This window comes from Neoarius graeffei, chromosome 25, assembly GCF_027579695.1.
Source record: "Neoarius graeffei isolate fNeoGra1 chromosome 25, fNeoGra1.pri, whole genome shotgun sequence".
NCBI classification, from domain to species: Eukaryota; Metazoa; Chordata; class Actinopteri; order Siluriformes; family Ariidae; genus Neoarius; species Neoarius graeffei.
Genome location: NC_083593.1, coordinates 27,345,628 through 27,362,861, shown reverse-complemented (window position 1 = coordinate 27,362,861; position 17,234 = coordinate 27,345,628). Strand labels below are relative to the sequence as shown.

Here is a 17,234-nt window from a genome sequence, read left to right as displayed (position 1 = left end):
CCCACATCATGATGCTGCCACCGCCATGCTTCACTGTAGGGATGACATTAGCCAGGTGATGAGCGCTGCCTGGTTTCCTCCAGACATGACGCTTGGTATTCAGGCCAAAAAGTTCAATTTTGGTTTCATCAGAACAGAGAATCTTGTTTCTCATAGTTTGAGTCTCCTCTAGGTGCCTTTTGGCAAACTCCAAGCGGGCTGTCATGTGCCTTTTACTAAGGAGTGGCTTCCATCTGGCCACTCTACCATAAAGGCCTGATTTCTGGAGTGCTGCCTGGATGGTTGAGCTTCTGAAAGGTTCTTTCATCTCCACAAGGATACGCTGGAGCTCTGTCAGAGTGACACTCGAGTTCCTGCTCACCTCCCTGGCCAAGGCCCGTCTTCCCCAATCACTCAGTTTGGCCGGGCAGCCAGGTCTAGGAAGGTTCTTGGTGGTTCCAAACTTCTTCCATTTACAAATGATGGCCACTGTGCTCTTTGGGACCTGTAAAACTGCAGCAATTTTTCTGTACCCTTCTCCAGATCTATGCCTTGACACAATCCTGTTTCTGAGGTCTGCAGATAATTCCTTTGACCCCATGGCTTGGAGTTTGCTCTGACATGCACTGTCAATGGTGGGACCTTATATAGGCAGGTGTTGGCAAGCCCCAATCATGTCCAACCAATTGAATTTACCACAGGTGGACTCCAATTAAGTTGTAGAAACATCTCAAGCAGTATCAGTGGAAAGAAAACATACATCAGCTCACTTTTGGGTGTCATATCAAAGGGTGTGCACACTTGTGTACATATTACATTTTGAGTTTTAATAAATTAGCACAAATGTCTAAAAACCTGCTTTCACTTTGTCATTATGGGCGATTTTCTGTAGAATTTTGTGACAAAAAAATTAACTAATCTATTGTAGAATAAGTCGAATAACTTAATAAAACTTGGAGAAGGTGAAAAGGGTGTGCAGACTTTTCGGCTTGGCTGTATATTTTCTAATCGTAGAACATTTGTGAAGCCAAAGTAGTTCCTGTTAACATTTACATTACAGCAGCTATAAACGATCATAACTTCACCAGTCCCATCCCCCCAAAAGTTAATAAGACAAACATCTAGTTCATCATGCCCCCAAGTCATCAGAATGGGCGTCTTTCCGTTCTTAGACTTTTCAGTGACACAAAACAAAGCAACAGCTTTAAGCTGACAATGGAGACACCTTCCATGTTTCCTCACAGAAAACTTCATCTTAAGTATATACTGTATATTTTTCCCATTTTAAACAAAACTTTTGCAAAATAAGTTTACTATTGGAATTCTGACCAATCAGAATTTACATTTTAACAGTGCTGTGGTATAATTACACAATATAATAGTTTACACCATGAACCTGAGCATGCATTACCGGAATTTTTTTTAGGGTAGTAAAATTAACGTCATGTTTTAACTGCTGTTTGTCCTGGCTCCCCATTGGTGGAATGACCAATTGAGGTCAGAACTGCCAACTCCCCGATCACCTTCAAGCACAGACTGAAGACCCACATCTTCAGGCTGCACCTCTCCCCTGATTCCCTGCTCACTGTGTAACTGCGTATCGGTCTAGACCAACACAGGCTGTGTACTGTCTAGCCTGGGGTTAGCTGTTTGCGTTTTATTTTTCTCTATTTAGTTGTACTTTGTGTGGTTGGTTTGTTTCTTTGGCTGTTTGCCGAGTGTTGGTACTCCAACAGAATATTACACTAAATATTATTTTGTCACTTTTTCAGTTGGCACTAGAACTTTCTTGTCTAGAAGTTCAGCACTTTGAGTACCTGAATTCTGCACTTCTTGTAAGTTGCTCTGGATAAGAGCATCTGCTAAATGCCATGTAATGTAATGTACCTAACAGGCATGAAAATAAATTATAAATAAAATAAATAAAAACAGCACGCAACATTGTTCTTATGTGAATGTGGGGGGGGGTTTCTCTGCCCGTTCCATTATGTGGAGGAAGCTGAGGGAATTTTAGTGCATTAAAACCAAATTAACACAAGACATGTAATGATACATTATGCGCCAATAAATTGTGATACAAATTTATGACGATTTAAATTGATTAAATAAAAAAAAAGAATCGTGATAATCATCAGACTGCATAATCTCTCAGTTTTTCCTAGTGGTAACTGCATCGTTTAGACAGCAGATGACGCAATAATGTAAAATGGCAGGAATACAAGTGACTTCACTGTAGGCAGAAGTAACAGCTCTAATGTGAAAACAAAAAACAGATGTAAAACGTGAAAGAGTGCAATTGACACTGCAGACAAATTTAACAAGAATTTTATTTTTACAGACTGCTGAAAGCTAAAGAAAAGAGAATAAAAATGGAGCGACATTTTCATAAAACTTTATTAAAAAAGGCCTTTTTGTTATGAATCATTTCATTTTTAATAAAAGGAGTATTTTAGTTACTGGGCCATTATATTTTACTCCAGTCTTTACAAATACTGGTAAATAATTATTGCTGGTTAAATAAAAGAAAATGAAACAGAAGTCTTTTTTTTTAATTGAACAAAAGAAATATTTAAGTTGATGAAGAGAAAAATGTTGCAAATAAAATTTTTTTTTTTTTAATTTGCAAGGGGAAAATCAAATTGTGAACTCAATATTCTGAACAGAATAATGAGTCATTACAGGTTTACTAAATACTAAAATAAAAACACAGCTATTTAAGATGCAGCATGAGATTACTTTTATATATTTTAGTTAATAGAGTCCAAGTTTGAAAAACTATATTGTGATACTGTGAAAAGTTTTGGCAATTCTCAGGCTCAATATTGGAAGCTGCCTAGATCTAAAAATTACTGTAGAAAAGATGGACTGAGAGTTAAACACAAACTTTAACGCCACATACCTGTTGTTTGAAGTAACGTCTCTCCTCTTCATCAATGAGCACCAGATTGAGGTAATAGCGAACAGAGAACTTTTTGTTGATGTCTCTCATTGTGGGAGACATTTCATAGCCAGCCAGGAAGAGTCGGATTGGGATTGATTCACCTGAAAATAAAAAGATTGAGGGGTGAGAAAGAGAAACAGTCAGATACTTTTATGGCATAAATGCTAGATTGTTGCAAATACTGATGTATTAAATTCCAAACTGGTATGCTTATGTAAATACACTGATGTTAATAAACCCATCATATTATTTTCATGTTACTATATAGTCACAAATGCAGCACTTTGTATTATTTTATTTGGTAATTATTTCCTGGATGATTAACTGTCCGTCATCTCACTCCCTGACATATTACTCAATGATTCCAGTAAGAGTCAAAATTTGTACACTGCCAATCTGGAAACTATATACACAATAAAACACAACTGTGCAGCAAAGAAAAGTAATAAAAATGTTATACACAACTTATGTTTTAAGGGCAAAACAAACATTCACATGCAACTGCAAAAGTGTCAACAAATACTTCCAAATCTGAGGAGGATTCTGCTTTGTACCTCTAACAGGTGCTCCATCCATGATTTCATACTTTGCAATGGTGTCATTTTCATGGTAAACATTGGGTCCAGTTCCTGTCGTCTCCCTCTTAATGATGTCTATCTCCATATGCTTGATTTTAATCCGCACCAAAAGGAAATAGATTTTTCCAACTATCACATCCTTGAGATGGTACCTAAAAGACACGTGGGTGTGTGTATAATTACTCAGAGCATGTGTAAATTACTTACATACTGTCTTTTCATAACAAATGAAAAGTAGCACATTTTCAAGTGTAGACATGAAACCTGATTATCCGATACTTACATATATGCCAATAATCTGGAATCAAACAATATTGCAGAGTTGCCAACATTGCTAATAAATGATGAAACACATATTGCTATTTATATTCAACTGTAATCTCCAGATTTTTTTCAGATTTATAAGCAAAAACCTGAGTGTAAAAACATACAGCATGATAATGGTTCCAATCTGATTCTCCAACAAATAAATTAGGAATCTGTTTATGGACTGTTTCACAGTACTGGTCCAGTGTGGTGTGTGTATATATATATATATATATATATATATATATATATATATATATATATATATATATATATATATAAATGGAGTTTTTTTTTTTTTTACAGTGGTGCTTGAAAGTTTGTGAACCCTTTAGAATTTTCTATATTTCTGCATAAATATGACCTAAAACAACATCAGATTTTCACACAAGTCCTAAAAGTAGATAAAGTGAACCCAGTTAAACAAATGAGACAAAATTATACTTGGTCATTTATTTACTGAGGAAAATGATCCAGTATTACATATCTGTGAGTAGCAAAAGTATGTGAACCTTTGCTTTCAGTATCTGGTGTGACCCCCTTGTGCAGCAATAACTGCAACTACAGTGCTCAGCGTAAATGAGTACACCCCCTTTGAAAAGTAACATTTTAAACAATCAATGAACACAAACAATTTCCAAAATGTCGACAAGACAAAGTTTAATATAACATCTGTTTAACTTGTAATGTGAAAGTAAGGTTAATAATATAACTTAGATTACACACTTTTCAGTTTTACTCAAATTAGGGTGGTGCAAAAATGAATACACCCCACAACAAAAACTACTACATCTAGTACTTTGTATGGCCTCCATGACTTTTTTATGACAGCACCAAGTCTTCTAGGCATGGAATGAACAAGTTGGCAACATTTTGCAACATCAATCTTTTTCCATTCTTCAACAATGACCTCTTTTGGTGGCTGGATGGAGAGTGATGCTCAACTTTTCTCTTCAGAATTCCCCATAGGTGTTCGATTAGGTTCAGATCAGGAGACTTACTTGGCCACTGAATCACTTTCACCCTGTTCTTCAGAAATCCAACAGTGGCCTTAGATGTGTGTTTAGGATCATTGTCATGTTGGAAAAGTGCACGACGACCGAGGGCACAGTGATGGTAGCATCATCTCTTTCAGTATAGAGCAATACATCTGTGAATTCATGATGCCATCAATTAAATGCAGCTCCCTGACACCAGCAGCACTCATGCAGCCCCAGATAAGGACACTGCCACCACCATGTTTCACTATGGGCACCATGCATTTTTCTTTGTATTCCTCACCTTTGCGACGCTATACAGTTTTTTGTAGCCATCAGTTCCAAAAACATTTATCTTGGTCTCATCACTCCAGAGTATAGAGTCCCAGTAGTCTTCATCTTTGCCAGCACGGGCTCTGGCAAACTATAGGCGGGCTTTTTTGTGCCTGGGCTTTAGGAGAGGCTTCTTTCGTGGACGGCATCCATGCATGCCATTCCTCTGCAGTGTACACCGTATTGTGTCACGGGAAATAGTCACCCCAGTTCGGCTTTCTACTTCTTTAGATAACTGCAGTGAACTTGCATGCCGATTTTCTTCAACCCTTCTCATCAGAAGACGCTCCTGTCGAGGTGTTAACTTCCGTGGATGACCTGGACGTCTCTGTGAGATGGTTGCAGTTCCATCTTTCTTAAATTTTTGTACCACTTTTGCTACAGTATTCTGACTGATAAGTAAAGCTTTGCTGATATTCTTGTAGCTTTCACCTTTGTGGTGTAAAGAAATTATTTTCTTCCTCAGGTCTGGTCATTTCTCTTCCATGTGGTGTCGTTGCTGACAGCATGAAATGGGAAGAGGTTTTCTTTAAGTAACACCCTTTTATAGTCAACTTTCTGCTGGACACCTGTGTAATGACTAATTAAACTCACCTGTGATTGTATTCTTGTTAAATTAGACATTTGTAGCCTACAATTTAGCTTTGCTCCAGAGACTTTCAGTGGGGTGTACTCATTTTTGCACCACCCTAATTTGAGTAAAACTGAAAAATGTGTAATCTAAGTTATATTATTAACCTTACTTTCACGTTATAAATTAAACAGATGTTATACAGGTAGTCGTCGACTTACGACTGCGTTTGGTTACGACTGACTGGTCGTAAACCGATCTGGTCGTAAGTCAGCCCATGTTAAATGAACGCAAGTATATTGTGATGTGTAATGATATTGTAATCATCTTAAAGTCTTCTTTTATCAACATTTTCTTATTTCATTACCTTGGCTCATTATTTGGTTTAAGTCAAACACTGCATACTACACTGTGTACAGCACAATTTGTTTAATATGTGCAAAACAAAAAATACGAAATACAGGTGTGAAAAATAGAAAAACATTTTACATGGTTTTCCCCAAAGCATTTTAGCATATCGGGCCCGATACGCTTGCTCTGCCTGCCGATATCCTTAGTCGCTTTAGTTAAAATCCGATACACTTAGATTTATACCGATACGTTAAAATTTCCTACCGACAAGTAACTAGATACATAGGAGAGCAAATAACAGATCCATTTACATATTGATTGATATTTGTGTTAAACAAGCGGTCTTTTTTTCCCAATGTTTGTGTTGATTCTGTCAAAGTAATACGTCCGCGTGGTATGATGTAAACAAACTAATCTGTTGGCTATGTCAAGATCACGTGTTCAAACCATCCAATAAAAACATCGAAAGAAAACGTCAGACATCCCGGAAGTTTCCGATTCATTATAAGCGATCTCATTGGCTGCCGATGATGTCCCCGCCAGACGGACAAAGCCGACTGACTTTAATAAGCTAGGAGAAGACTCACTGGACAAATTAATCCACATCAGCATGGATGACAGCGAGATGGACTACGAGAGGGTTGCCCAACACTGGGCCAAGCAAAAGCCAAGGAGAATTAATCTGCTTTAAAGGAGTAGAAAACTTGATTCATTAGTTTGGGTTTGCAGAAAGATTATGTACTTATAAACACTCTCACCAAGTGAAGTTGTCCAAATGTGTCAAATATAGCATAATTTCAAATAATAATCATAAGCATTTTTGGCAGTGTGATGTCACTGGGATCCATTTAACAAAAGAAGGCTCGGATTATTCTTTTGTTAAAGGCTCACAGTGACATCACACTGCCAAATATGCTTATCATTATTATTCGAAATTATGCTACATTTGACACTTATAAACAAATTCCCTTCATGAAATGGTGTTTAAAAGTACATAATCTTTCTGCAAACTTAAACTGTAGAAATTAAGTTTTCTTTTCCTTTAAATATATGTTTTAATCTTAATCTAGTCCATTTAATAAAGTGCCAAAATTTAAACTTTATACTATGCAGCTGCCTTACTTTTCTTTTCAGGGCATCTTAGTTATACATATATTATGGTAATTGCATCAGAAACATTCTAAATCATTACAGTTATAGTAATACAGCAACTTATTTTAAGGTGACAATTCTTAGGTTCAGATACCTTTGTGATCAACAGGAGGTCATGATAATCGATTTTCTTCATTGGATTGCATAAGATGGAACAAACCACTGTTCATATTTTCATGCACATTTTTGTTACAACACTACTTGATCATAGATAATTAAGGTATCCCTGTAGATTTTCAATCTGTCATATACCTCAGTAATCTATAACAAAACAGTTGAACTTTAAGGTGAAATTTCAAATGTGTATACATTAATACTATTTAGGTCAGAAAATCATTGAAAACACTGGTAAAATCTATCCTATAATCATGTATCTAAAACCTCTCAGAGACCCTGAAAATGCACCTGAGAGCATCTACTTTCAAAAAATTTTCCGGGGGAGCATGCCCCCGGACCCCCCTAGTTTCGCTTCACGCCTTTGGCGCTTGCTTTCACACCATTGGCACTCAATTGTCTGTGTATTATCATGCCAGAATTTAGGGCTTTAAATTTTTTTCTGGGGAAAACACTGCTTTAGTTTGAAACATACCAAAATACAAATGTAAAACATGGCAAAATACAAAACTTAGTGACTGCTGGCATCACTGGTGCTTGGCTGTGGGTCATCTACGTCATCATCAGCTGTTGCAGCGCTTGGGCTGGCGGGAGCATTTGCTCATTTCATAAACCAGGAGCTGGGTCGGAAACTGTATGACAGAGTGCGCAAGGGAGCGCAAAAGAGACTGCGCATGTGCCTGGAGCTGGGGCGGAAACTGTTGTACACGGCGAGAGGTGCTGCCGGGAGCTGGGATGAAAACCGTCGTACGCTCAGCTAGGAAACACTTGCCAGTCATAACCAGACGGTTGTAAAGCCAATCGGTCGTAAGTTGCATAGGTCATAAGTGGACGACTACCTGTATTAAACTTTGTCTTGTCAACATTTTGGAAATTGTGTTCATTGAGATATTGTTTAAATGTTACTTTTCAAAGGGGGTGTACTCATTTACGCTGAGCACTGTAAACGTTTCCGTTAACTGTTGATCAGTCCTGTACATTGGCTTGGAGGAATTTTAAACCATTCCTCTGTACAGAACAGCTTCAACTCTGGGATGTTGGTGGGTTTCCTCACATGAACTGCTCGCTTCAGGTCCTTCCACAACATTTCGATTGGATTAAGGCCAGGACTTTGACTGGGCCATTCCAAAACATTAACTTTATTCTTCTTTAACCATTCTTTGGTAGAACAACCTGTGTGGTTAGGGTCGTTGTCTTGCTGCATGACCCACCTTCTCTTGAGATTCAGTTCATGGACAGATGTCCTGACATTTTCCTTTAGAATTCACTGGTATAATTCAGAAGTCGTTGTTCCATCAATAAGGGCAAGCCGTCCTAGCCCAGATGCAGCAAAAAACAGGCCCAAACCATGATTCTACCACCACGTTTCACAGATGGGATAAGGTTCTGATGCTGGAATGCAGTGTTTTCCTTTCTCCAAACATAACGCTTCCCATTTAAACCAAAATTTCTATTTTGGTCTCATCTGTCCACAAAACATTTTTCTAATAGCCTTCTGGCTTGTCCACATGATCTTTAGCAAACTGCAGACGAGCAGCAATGTTCTTTTTGGAAAGCAGTGGCCATGCACACCATTGTTGTTCAGTGTTCTCCTGATGGTGGGCTCATGAATATTAACCACTGTGACAGAGGCCTTCAGTTGCTTCGAAGTTACCCTGGGGTCCTTTGTGACCTCACCGACTATCACACACCTTGCTCTTGGAATGATCTTTGTTTGTCGGCCACTCCTGGGGAGGGTAACAATGGTCTTGAATTTCCTCCATTTGTACACAATCTGTCTGACTGTGGATTGGTGGAGTCCAAGCTCTTTAGAGATGGTTTTGTAACCCTTTCCAGCCTGATAAGCATCAACAATGCTTTTTCTGAGGTCCTCAGAAATATCCTTTGCTCGTGCCATGATATACTTCCACAAACGTGTTGTGAAGATCAGAGTTTGATAGATCCCTGCTCTTTAAATAAAAACAGGGTGCCCACTCACACCTGACTATCATCCCATTGATTGAAAACACCTGATAAATTTCACCTTCAAAATGAACTGCTAATCCTAGAGGTTCACGTACTTTTGCCACCTCACAGATATGTAATATTGGATCATTTTCCTCAATAAATAATTGACCAAGTATAATATTTTTGTCTCATTTGTTTAACTGGGTTCTCTTTGTCTACTTTTAGGACTTGTGTGAAAATCTGATGTTTTAGGTGATATATATGCAGAAGCATAGAAACTTCTAAAGGGTTCACAAACTTTCAAGCACCACTGTATACCTTATTTTACAGGTACACACCAGCCCTGCCTACAGCAGTTTTAAGTTTTAACCTTGTGGTCATTTAATTTAATTCTACTTTAATTATTACACTTGAATTTTACTGGTTAAATTCAGAATTGCTGGGTTTCAGTCACGTGACTTTTTTTAGCGGTTTTACCAGAAGTGAAATAGCTGGTGGTCTAAAACAGCTGCTGTAGTGCAAACAACTAGTGATAACAGAGTATGCTCATAATCCAGAAGCCACTGCTTACTTGAGATATATTCAGAAGATTATGTGCAATGGAATCGACCCCTACAGTCTGGAAAAGAAGGATTTGTCATACGATCTCGAAAACTACCCTTCAGTCTAGTTCCCCGACATCTCGAGCTATCTGGTGTTGCAGACATCCTTCTACACCGCAAAATGGATGAAAGTGTGGAAGAGTATGGAGACTTACAACTTTTTTGTATGTGGCTGGGTAAAGGACCTCGGTATCAAGTCGCTGCTGAATGAATCCTGTATTGTTTTTGCCCATGTAAGTATTTTAAGCTTTTCACTCACGTCTTTACAACGAAACACGGCAAGTTGAAGTGTATACAAACAACAGTTCTCTTTTTTTCAGCTTGATTCTCACTTGTACTTGCTCTTCTCTCTCAGGTAAATAATTCACAAAGATCATCAGAAACCCCTTTAAAGACCTGGATCTTAGTTAAACAAGACGGAGAAGCGATCATGGCGCATCGTAACTGTATGGGTGGGTAAGAATTTTGTCGCGACCTTCATGCGTATGGACTTCATGAGGAGCGAGGAGTCAACAAAGAAACAGCTGGGGACTTTAGCGCTTCGTGACTAAAAAAAAAAGTACCGTAAAATAATGACACATAGCAAAAGTACTTGGAAAACACTAACGACATAGCTGAGAGGGATATACAAACCTTTCACGAAGTGATCACTGCAAACTCAAGCATGCTTCGACTCAGCTCCCTTCGATTTCAGTGAGGGGTTCAAAAGCCACCTTTCTTGACGTCTTTTTGTGAAATCCTGTGTTTGTTCACCCTTTTTATTAGTTCACGGGGAACCCTGAAGAAACTTATCAGTTTCACGGTTTGATCGAGTCGAACAACCTAAAACAAGGCATTTTTCATGCGAGCAATGAACCTTCGCCGTACAAACACTTTGTCAACTGAGATTTGGTAGACCAACAGCTAAAGTTTTGAATAACTAATGAGGCGGATGTAACATGTGAAACTCAGCAATTGCATTTTTAGCACGAACTAGGTTTTACTTTGGGATGTATACAGTACTTTCATTCACAATCTTAAGATATTTAAGAGGAAGTTACTTTTTTTGTAAACTAAGTGTCTCCAACAGGATCCTTTGTCCATTAAAAATGTCCTTTTCGAAAAACACTCACCATATGACGAGGATGTAAATCTCATCTCATCTCATTATCTCTTGCCGCTTTATCCTGTCCTACAGGGTCGCAGGCAAGCTGGAGCCTATCCCAGCTGACTACGGGTGAAAGGCGGGGTACACCCTGGACAAGTCGCCAGGTCATCACAGGGCTCACACATAGACACAGACAACCATTCACATTCACATCTATGGTCAATTTAGAGTCACCAGTTAACCTAACCTGCATGTCTTTGGACTGTGGGGGAAACCGGAGCACCCGGAGGAAACCCACGCGGACACGGGGAGAACATGCAAACTCCACACAGAAAGAGGATGTAAATGATTTTTTAAAAGAAGATATTTGTCTCTTTTGAAGCAAAATATTCCGTTGTTACTCAGTAAACAAACAAACAAACAAACAAACAAACAAACAAACAAACAAACAAACAAACAAACAAACAAACAAACAAACAAACAGGACTTGAAACAGATGCAGGACACATTTGCAGCAGAGCTTCACATGTTGCTGAAATGTGAAGTCAAAAAATGTCCAAAAAAACCACAAGGATCATCACCACTTCAGTTACCACCATGTACAAACGCTGCTGCACAGTACTTTAAATCACATACAATAACAGTTTTTCCAATTTGTATACCTTACTCTTGTGTACTATAAGAAAGTGAGTCAATTTTAGAAATGCACTATATGCTGTCTTCTCACCACAAGTAACATGCCCAGTATATGACTTGTAGCTCTGAAATTCTGTACAGTTAATTTCCATCTCAAAAGGCCATTTTTGGCAGCAGAAAAAACACAAATCTGAATTTTAAATTATTGGACTATTGTGGACTCAAAAAAAAAAAAACAACAATTGTGAAACAGCTTCTAAATTAAAACTGTCTTGTGGACTGTAATTACATTTACATACAGTATTTGAAAAATAGCTAGTTTCTCTTTCTCAATTAGAGGGCAACGTAGGGCAATGTAGTGCAATAAACTCAGGGCCATAAACTCTAGGCCCCTTCACATATGAAATCCGTTGACGTATGAAGTAAAACCAACATGGAATGTATAAATTTTCATTCTCACTCAGTCTTCTATCATGAAAAATAACAGGATATCGTGTATCACCACCTGACTGGTGAAAAGATCACCAGAACATCCCAAACACCCAAACAAGATCTGTACCAGTCACGCTGCAGCAACAGAGCCATCAATATAAGCAAAGACCCCACCCATTCTGCACATAGTCCCTTCTACCTTTGAGTAAACGCTACTGAAGTTCACAGTGCAAGATCGCCAGACTCAGCAATATATAGACCCCTTTCACATGACGTCACCGCGCCGCGAGATTTTGTTAGGCGCCATATTGGAAGACCAAGTACATGCACTCACAATATAAAACAAAGTACGAGCGAGAGTAAAGTGACACGATGGATGATAATTCGGGTTATGGGAGTACATTACCAGTTGCAGAAAGGGCACGGTATGTGGAGAAACTGGCTGTGATTGATGGGTTTGACCCATATGATAAGACTCAGAAAAAATTATGTGAATCCAAGCACACAGTTTAACGCAAAAGTTTGTTTATATCCCGACCTTGTCAGCTGTCAGATTTACGTTAATGGACCCGGTAAGCTGGTAAATAATATATATATTTTTTCTTTACCAAATTCTAACAGAAAACGAGAGCGCCCGAAAGGGAAAACCGAGCCGAGCCGCCTCACGGCTGTAATGCAAATTGCTTTCCTCCTCGGTATACAAGTGCGCTTCCATGGCAGGGAAAAAGAAACTACATTTTGCCGCCTATGTAGTCCCCTATTTAAACAAATAGGAGTCATTCAGGATTCAGCCATGTTTTTGCTCCGTGTTTTTACTCGACCAAAGTTATACAGTATTATGAGCTTTAAATTGCATAAATAAAACCATTTGGTGAAACTTTGAAGAAGAGATTGTACTGGTTTAGTACTAGTTTTTACCTAACGTTTTCATGTCGACTCCAATTAATACACTAGTAGAATCGATGACTAGTTTAGTAGGCCAAAACTTTTTTCAATTTTTGACTGTACCAGCCTGAAAAAACTTGCGACAGTCAAATGGAAAAAAAAGCAAGCTGGTCATGTTGTACTGGACTAATCTATGACTGATGAGTATAGTAAGTGATACTAGTACTGATACAATAAAACAGACGACTGTAATCTGGTAGGCAGCATGATTTATATTATTTCTCCGTATCAGATACATAAGGAGGACCGGACACCAATTCTGCCATCTGTTTGCTACCCAGACATTGTAAACTATTTGTTGTTTACACCCAGTGCCTACACTGCTGATGACTTGAAAGCCTACAAAGGGCTACAGGCTTACAATTATGTTGTTAGTGGCTTGGTTCGTGATATTACAGCTGTTATTAAGAATAACCTACACATAGTTATGGCCAAGGTAATTTATCCAAATTATACATATGTATTTATGATATATGCCTACACAACAACTATGTTTTATTTATATAATAGGAGGGAGAGCAAGCCCCAAACCATCCTAAATTATCTCATCTCATTATCTCTAGCCGCTTTATCCTTCTACAGGGTCGCAGGCAAGCTGGAGCCTATCCCAGCTGACTACGGGCGAAAGGCGGGGTACACCCTGGACAAGTCGCCAGGTCATCACAGGGCTGACACATAGACACAGACAACCATTCACACTCACGGTCAATTTTAGAGTCACCAGTTAACCTAACCTGCATGTCTTTGGACTGTGGGGGAAACCGGAGCACCCGGAGGAAACCCACGCGGACACGGGGAGAACATGCAAACTCCACACAGAAAGGCCCTTGCCGGCCCCGGGGCTTGAACCCAGGACCTTCTTGCTGTGAGGCGACAGCGCTAACCACTACACCACCGTGCCGCCCATCCTAAATTATTATTATTATTATTATTAAATTGTAGAAGTCTGAGAGGCTTGCTCCTCATACAGTTGTCAACTTGAGGCCAATTTAGCATGTTTTAAATCTGAATTTCTTGCGTTTGCTTACCTCAAAGTGTCCACAGATCATGCACAGACTTATCCATTATATCCACAGTTTTTTGCCAAGTCTCACACAGGTTTCTTTCAAGTCTATTGTTGGGCCAATAAATCATAAATAAAACAGCTCAGATTTGTTTAAGTCGTTTGCCACTCCACTTTATTCTTGTGGGTTCACATACCGCTGCCGTTATCACGAGTTTGTTGGTCTTCCAAAATGGCGCAGGGTCTGTTTACTTCCGGTTTCGGGTGACGTCAGTGAAAGGGGTCTATAGCTTCTTCCCACAAGCCATCAGAATACTTAACACATTTAAAAAGTTCACATGAACATGATGGACTCAGGACTGTTGGACCCACTAACATACACAGACTGTTACAACTGACGACCCCCTTAACGCACATACAGATTGTTGAAATGCTGCTATCCGATATAATATGCTGTCATCTTGTGCAGTATCTCTTTGAATTTTAAAAACCTCTTAAACCTACTGAAAGACTTTTGTGCACCTCTCATCTGGATTTTCTAAATTAATACAAATACAGTGCCTTGCATAAGTGCAATATCTTATCTTGTGCAATAATTCAATACCATCACTATGCACTTTATCACCACCCACCAGTGTTATGGTTCTCATCCATTTTTTGTGCAATATGTTCTCATGTGCAATGTTTGTTTGTGGTCCTACGGTCACTGTCTATTGGTCTACGTCTGTGTTTATAGTGCAATATGCAAGTCCGTCTAGCTGTCTAGAAATTACGTTTCCCCACACTCCAGTGTGCTGGTATGTACAATAAACATGTAAATGCACACAAGACAATAGGTATATTGTCTTGTGTGCATTTACTATAACATGTTTATTGTACATACCAGCACACTGGAGTGTGGGGAAACGTAATTTCTTTCAGATATGCACTGTTTATTGTATGGTCTGAATGACAAAGTTTGACTTTGACTGCTACAGAGCATCAACTACGCAATACCAGATATGACGTATAATTCACAAGGCAGCAAGTCCATTGTTGTGAAAAGCCCAAGCTGAGACAATGACGACTTTCAGCTGCTCCCGTTAGGGGTCTCCACAGCAGATGATCACGATCTGCATATTAGATTTGAAGTAGGTTTTACACCAAATTCCTTTCCTGACGCAACCATCATCAATCTATCCGGGCTTGGGACCAGCACCAAGTATACACTGGCTTGTGCAACCGCAGGGGCTGGGCATTTTACCAAATTTGTATGTCTTTGAACTGCAGGAGGAAATCCACACAGACACAGGGAGAACATGCAAACTCCACACGTGACCCCCGTCGGCCATGAGGTTTGAATCGGAAACGTTCTTGCTATGAGGCGACAGTGCTAACCACTGCATCACCGTGCTGCCCAAAGTTGAGACATTAGCTAGTTAACAACGTGGTGTGAGTCAAGCTGCATCACGTCTGTGTCGAAAGAATTCCCTTCTGGTTTCTGAATGCTTCTTGTTCAAGCAAAAGGTTATTTATAGCATTTTTGCTTGTACAATGAGACTGCCATATCCGCTGACTCACTCAAGCATCCAAACATTCCCCCTCGAACTATAGCTCCCACACACCCTGCTTCTAGACAGCATTACCCCCACACACCTGCTTTCACTTTGGACACTTATGCCTTACTTAAACCATAGCTTCTGTTACTTTATCTTGCGTTTGTCTTTATTTTCCATGCAGATGCTACAAAACATCGTGAAAGAATTGCATTCCTTACTTCTACTGTCATGTTTTCATGCCTGGAGTTTTTTGTTCCTTTGACCATCTTGTGTAAATAAAAGGTTTCCGCATGTGCATCTGTCTCTATGCCTCAACCACAATAAAAATATTCAGTGGAAATGTTAGAGTCCCGTTCAGAGAAAGAGATCGCATTTACAACCATAAAATATATTTTATATATTTTTAAATATATTAACATATTTTAATATAACAAATACTGTATTGTTATAACACTTATTTTTAGTTACTGTTGATGTTATACTGTGTGTAATTTATAAATGAAATTTCATCCTTTGTATTATAGACTATTTTAAGTAAATTCATGGAATATGACAAACCCAACTAAGTATATTGCATTTCCAAGTTACATCACTGCAAGTGTGTGTGTGTGTGTGTGTGTGTGTGTGTGTGTGTGTGTGTGTGTGTGTGAGAGAGTGAATACTTATGCAAGGTATTGTAGATATTTAATGGGGGCTTTTGGTAATGAATTCCAGTGTGTTTTTGTGTTTTGTTGGCAACGTATCTGTTTGTACGTTCAGAATGTACCTTTCAGATAAATGGCAATAAATGAACATTAAAGGAGAACTGAAGGCAAATTATAAAAATTCTATTTCGCATTTTATTAAATATAGAAATGCATTTTTGAGAGCTATTTTGTCACTGCTATAGCAAGTTATGAGTGTTTGAAATATGCTATGTAATATATCAGTCCAGATGTCAAAGCAATGGCCGTAAACGAGATTTGTTGAGACCTGTGCAAGACACAGTTGGGAAATCAAAGTGACCAACATCTGCCAACGTTGTCAAAAGACGAGTGCGCCCTCTTTCGAATGCTGATGTAATCAAGCTGGAAGTTTTGTTTGTTTTGATAACAATCAGGAAAGTTTGAAAAAAGTAGGCAGTAACTGTCATTTAAACTCGTTTTTGTGCAACATTTCGTTTGGAAAACAGTTTTCAAAATGGCGGCACTGACACCTGGCTGACACTTCACGTTTCGAAGTCTCGCCCAAGTCTCGTGAAGATCGCGTGAATAAGGGACACCTGCCATGGACCAAACAAACTAAATTCAACATGGCTAAAAAATGAATAGGCCGATAAGTACAATATTTAATTGCAATTAGTTGCCAATACGAGCCACAATATAAGGTTACTAAAACCGAAAACGTAATTGAATAACACGTTAATTAAGAAATAAAGCAAGTTTAAAAATGACTTCAGTTCTCATTTAAGAGGCAATGGTGATGTGTTATTGGTTAGTAAACCAGGGCTTTCCCCAGAAAAAAATATCAGAGTGGTGCTACTAATATGGAGCCTGGAGGGCCCTGAAGGCTGCTAGGGGGGTCCGGGGGCATGGTCCCCCAGAAAATTTTGAAATTAGAGACTTCAAAGGGTGCATTCTGGTGGCATTTAGGGCTGATTTAGGCACAATTCAAACACTATTAAATTTGATGTTTTTTACCTTGTCAAATACGCAAGAGGCAAAATTTAAAGGACAAAATTAGATTTGAAATGAAAAACACTT

At 38.8% G+C, this 17,234-nt stretch overlaps 1 protein-coding gene across 1 annotated transcript in view; it reads right to left on the bottom strand.

The window, feature by feature from the left end:
- vps26bl (vacuolar protein sorting 26 homolog B, like) overlaps positions 1-17,234 on the bottom strand; it is a 63,577-nt gene that overhangs the window by 13,950 nt on the left and 32,393 nt on the right. The window contains exons 4-5 of the mRNA XM_060909171.1: positions 3,475-3,650; positions 2,879-3,021 (exon numbers count right to left, since the gene is read on the bottom strand). Coding sequence (XP_060765154.1) covers positions 2,879-3,021; positions 3,475-3,650 — 319 coding nt within the window. The remainder of the gene's footprint in view (positions 1-2,878; positions 3,022-3,474; positions 3,651-17,234) is intronic.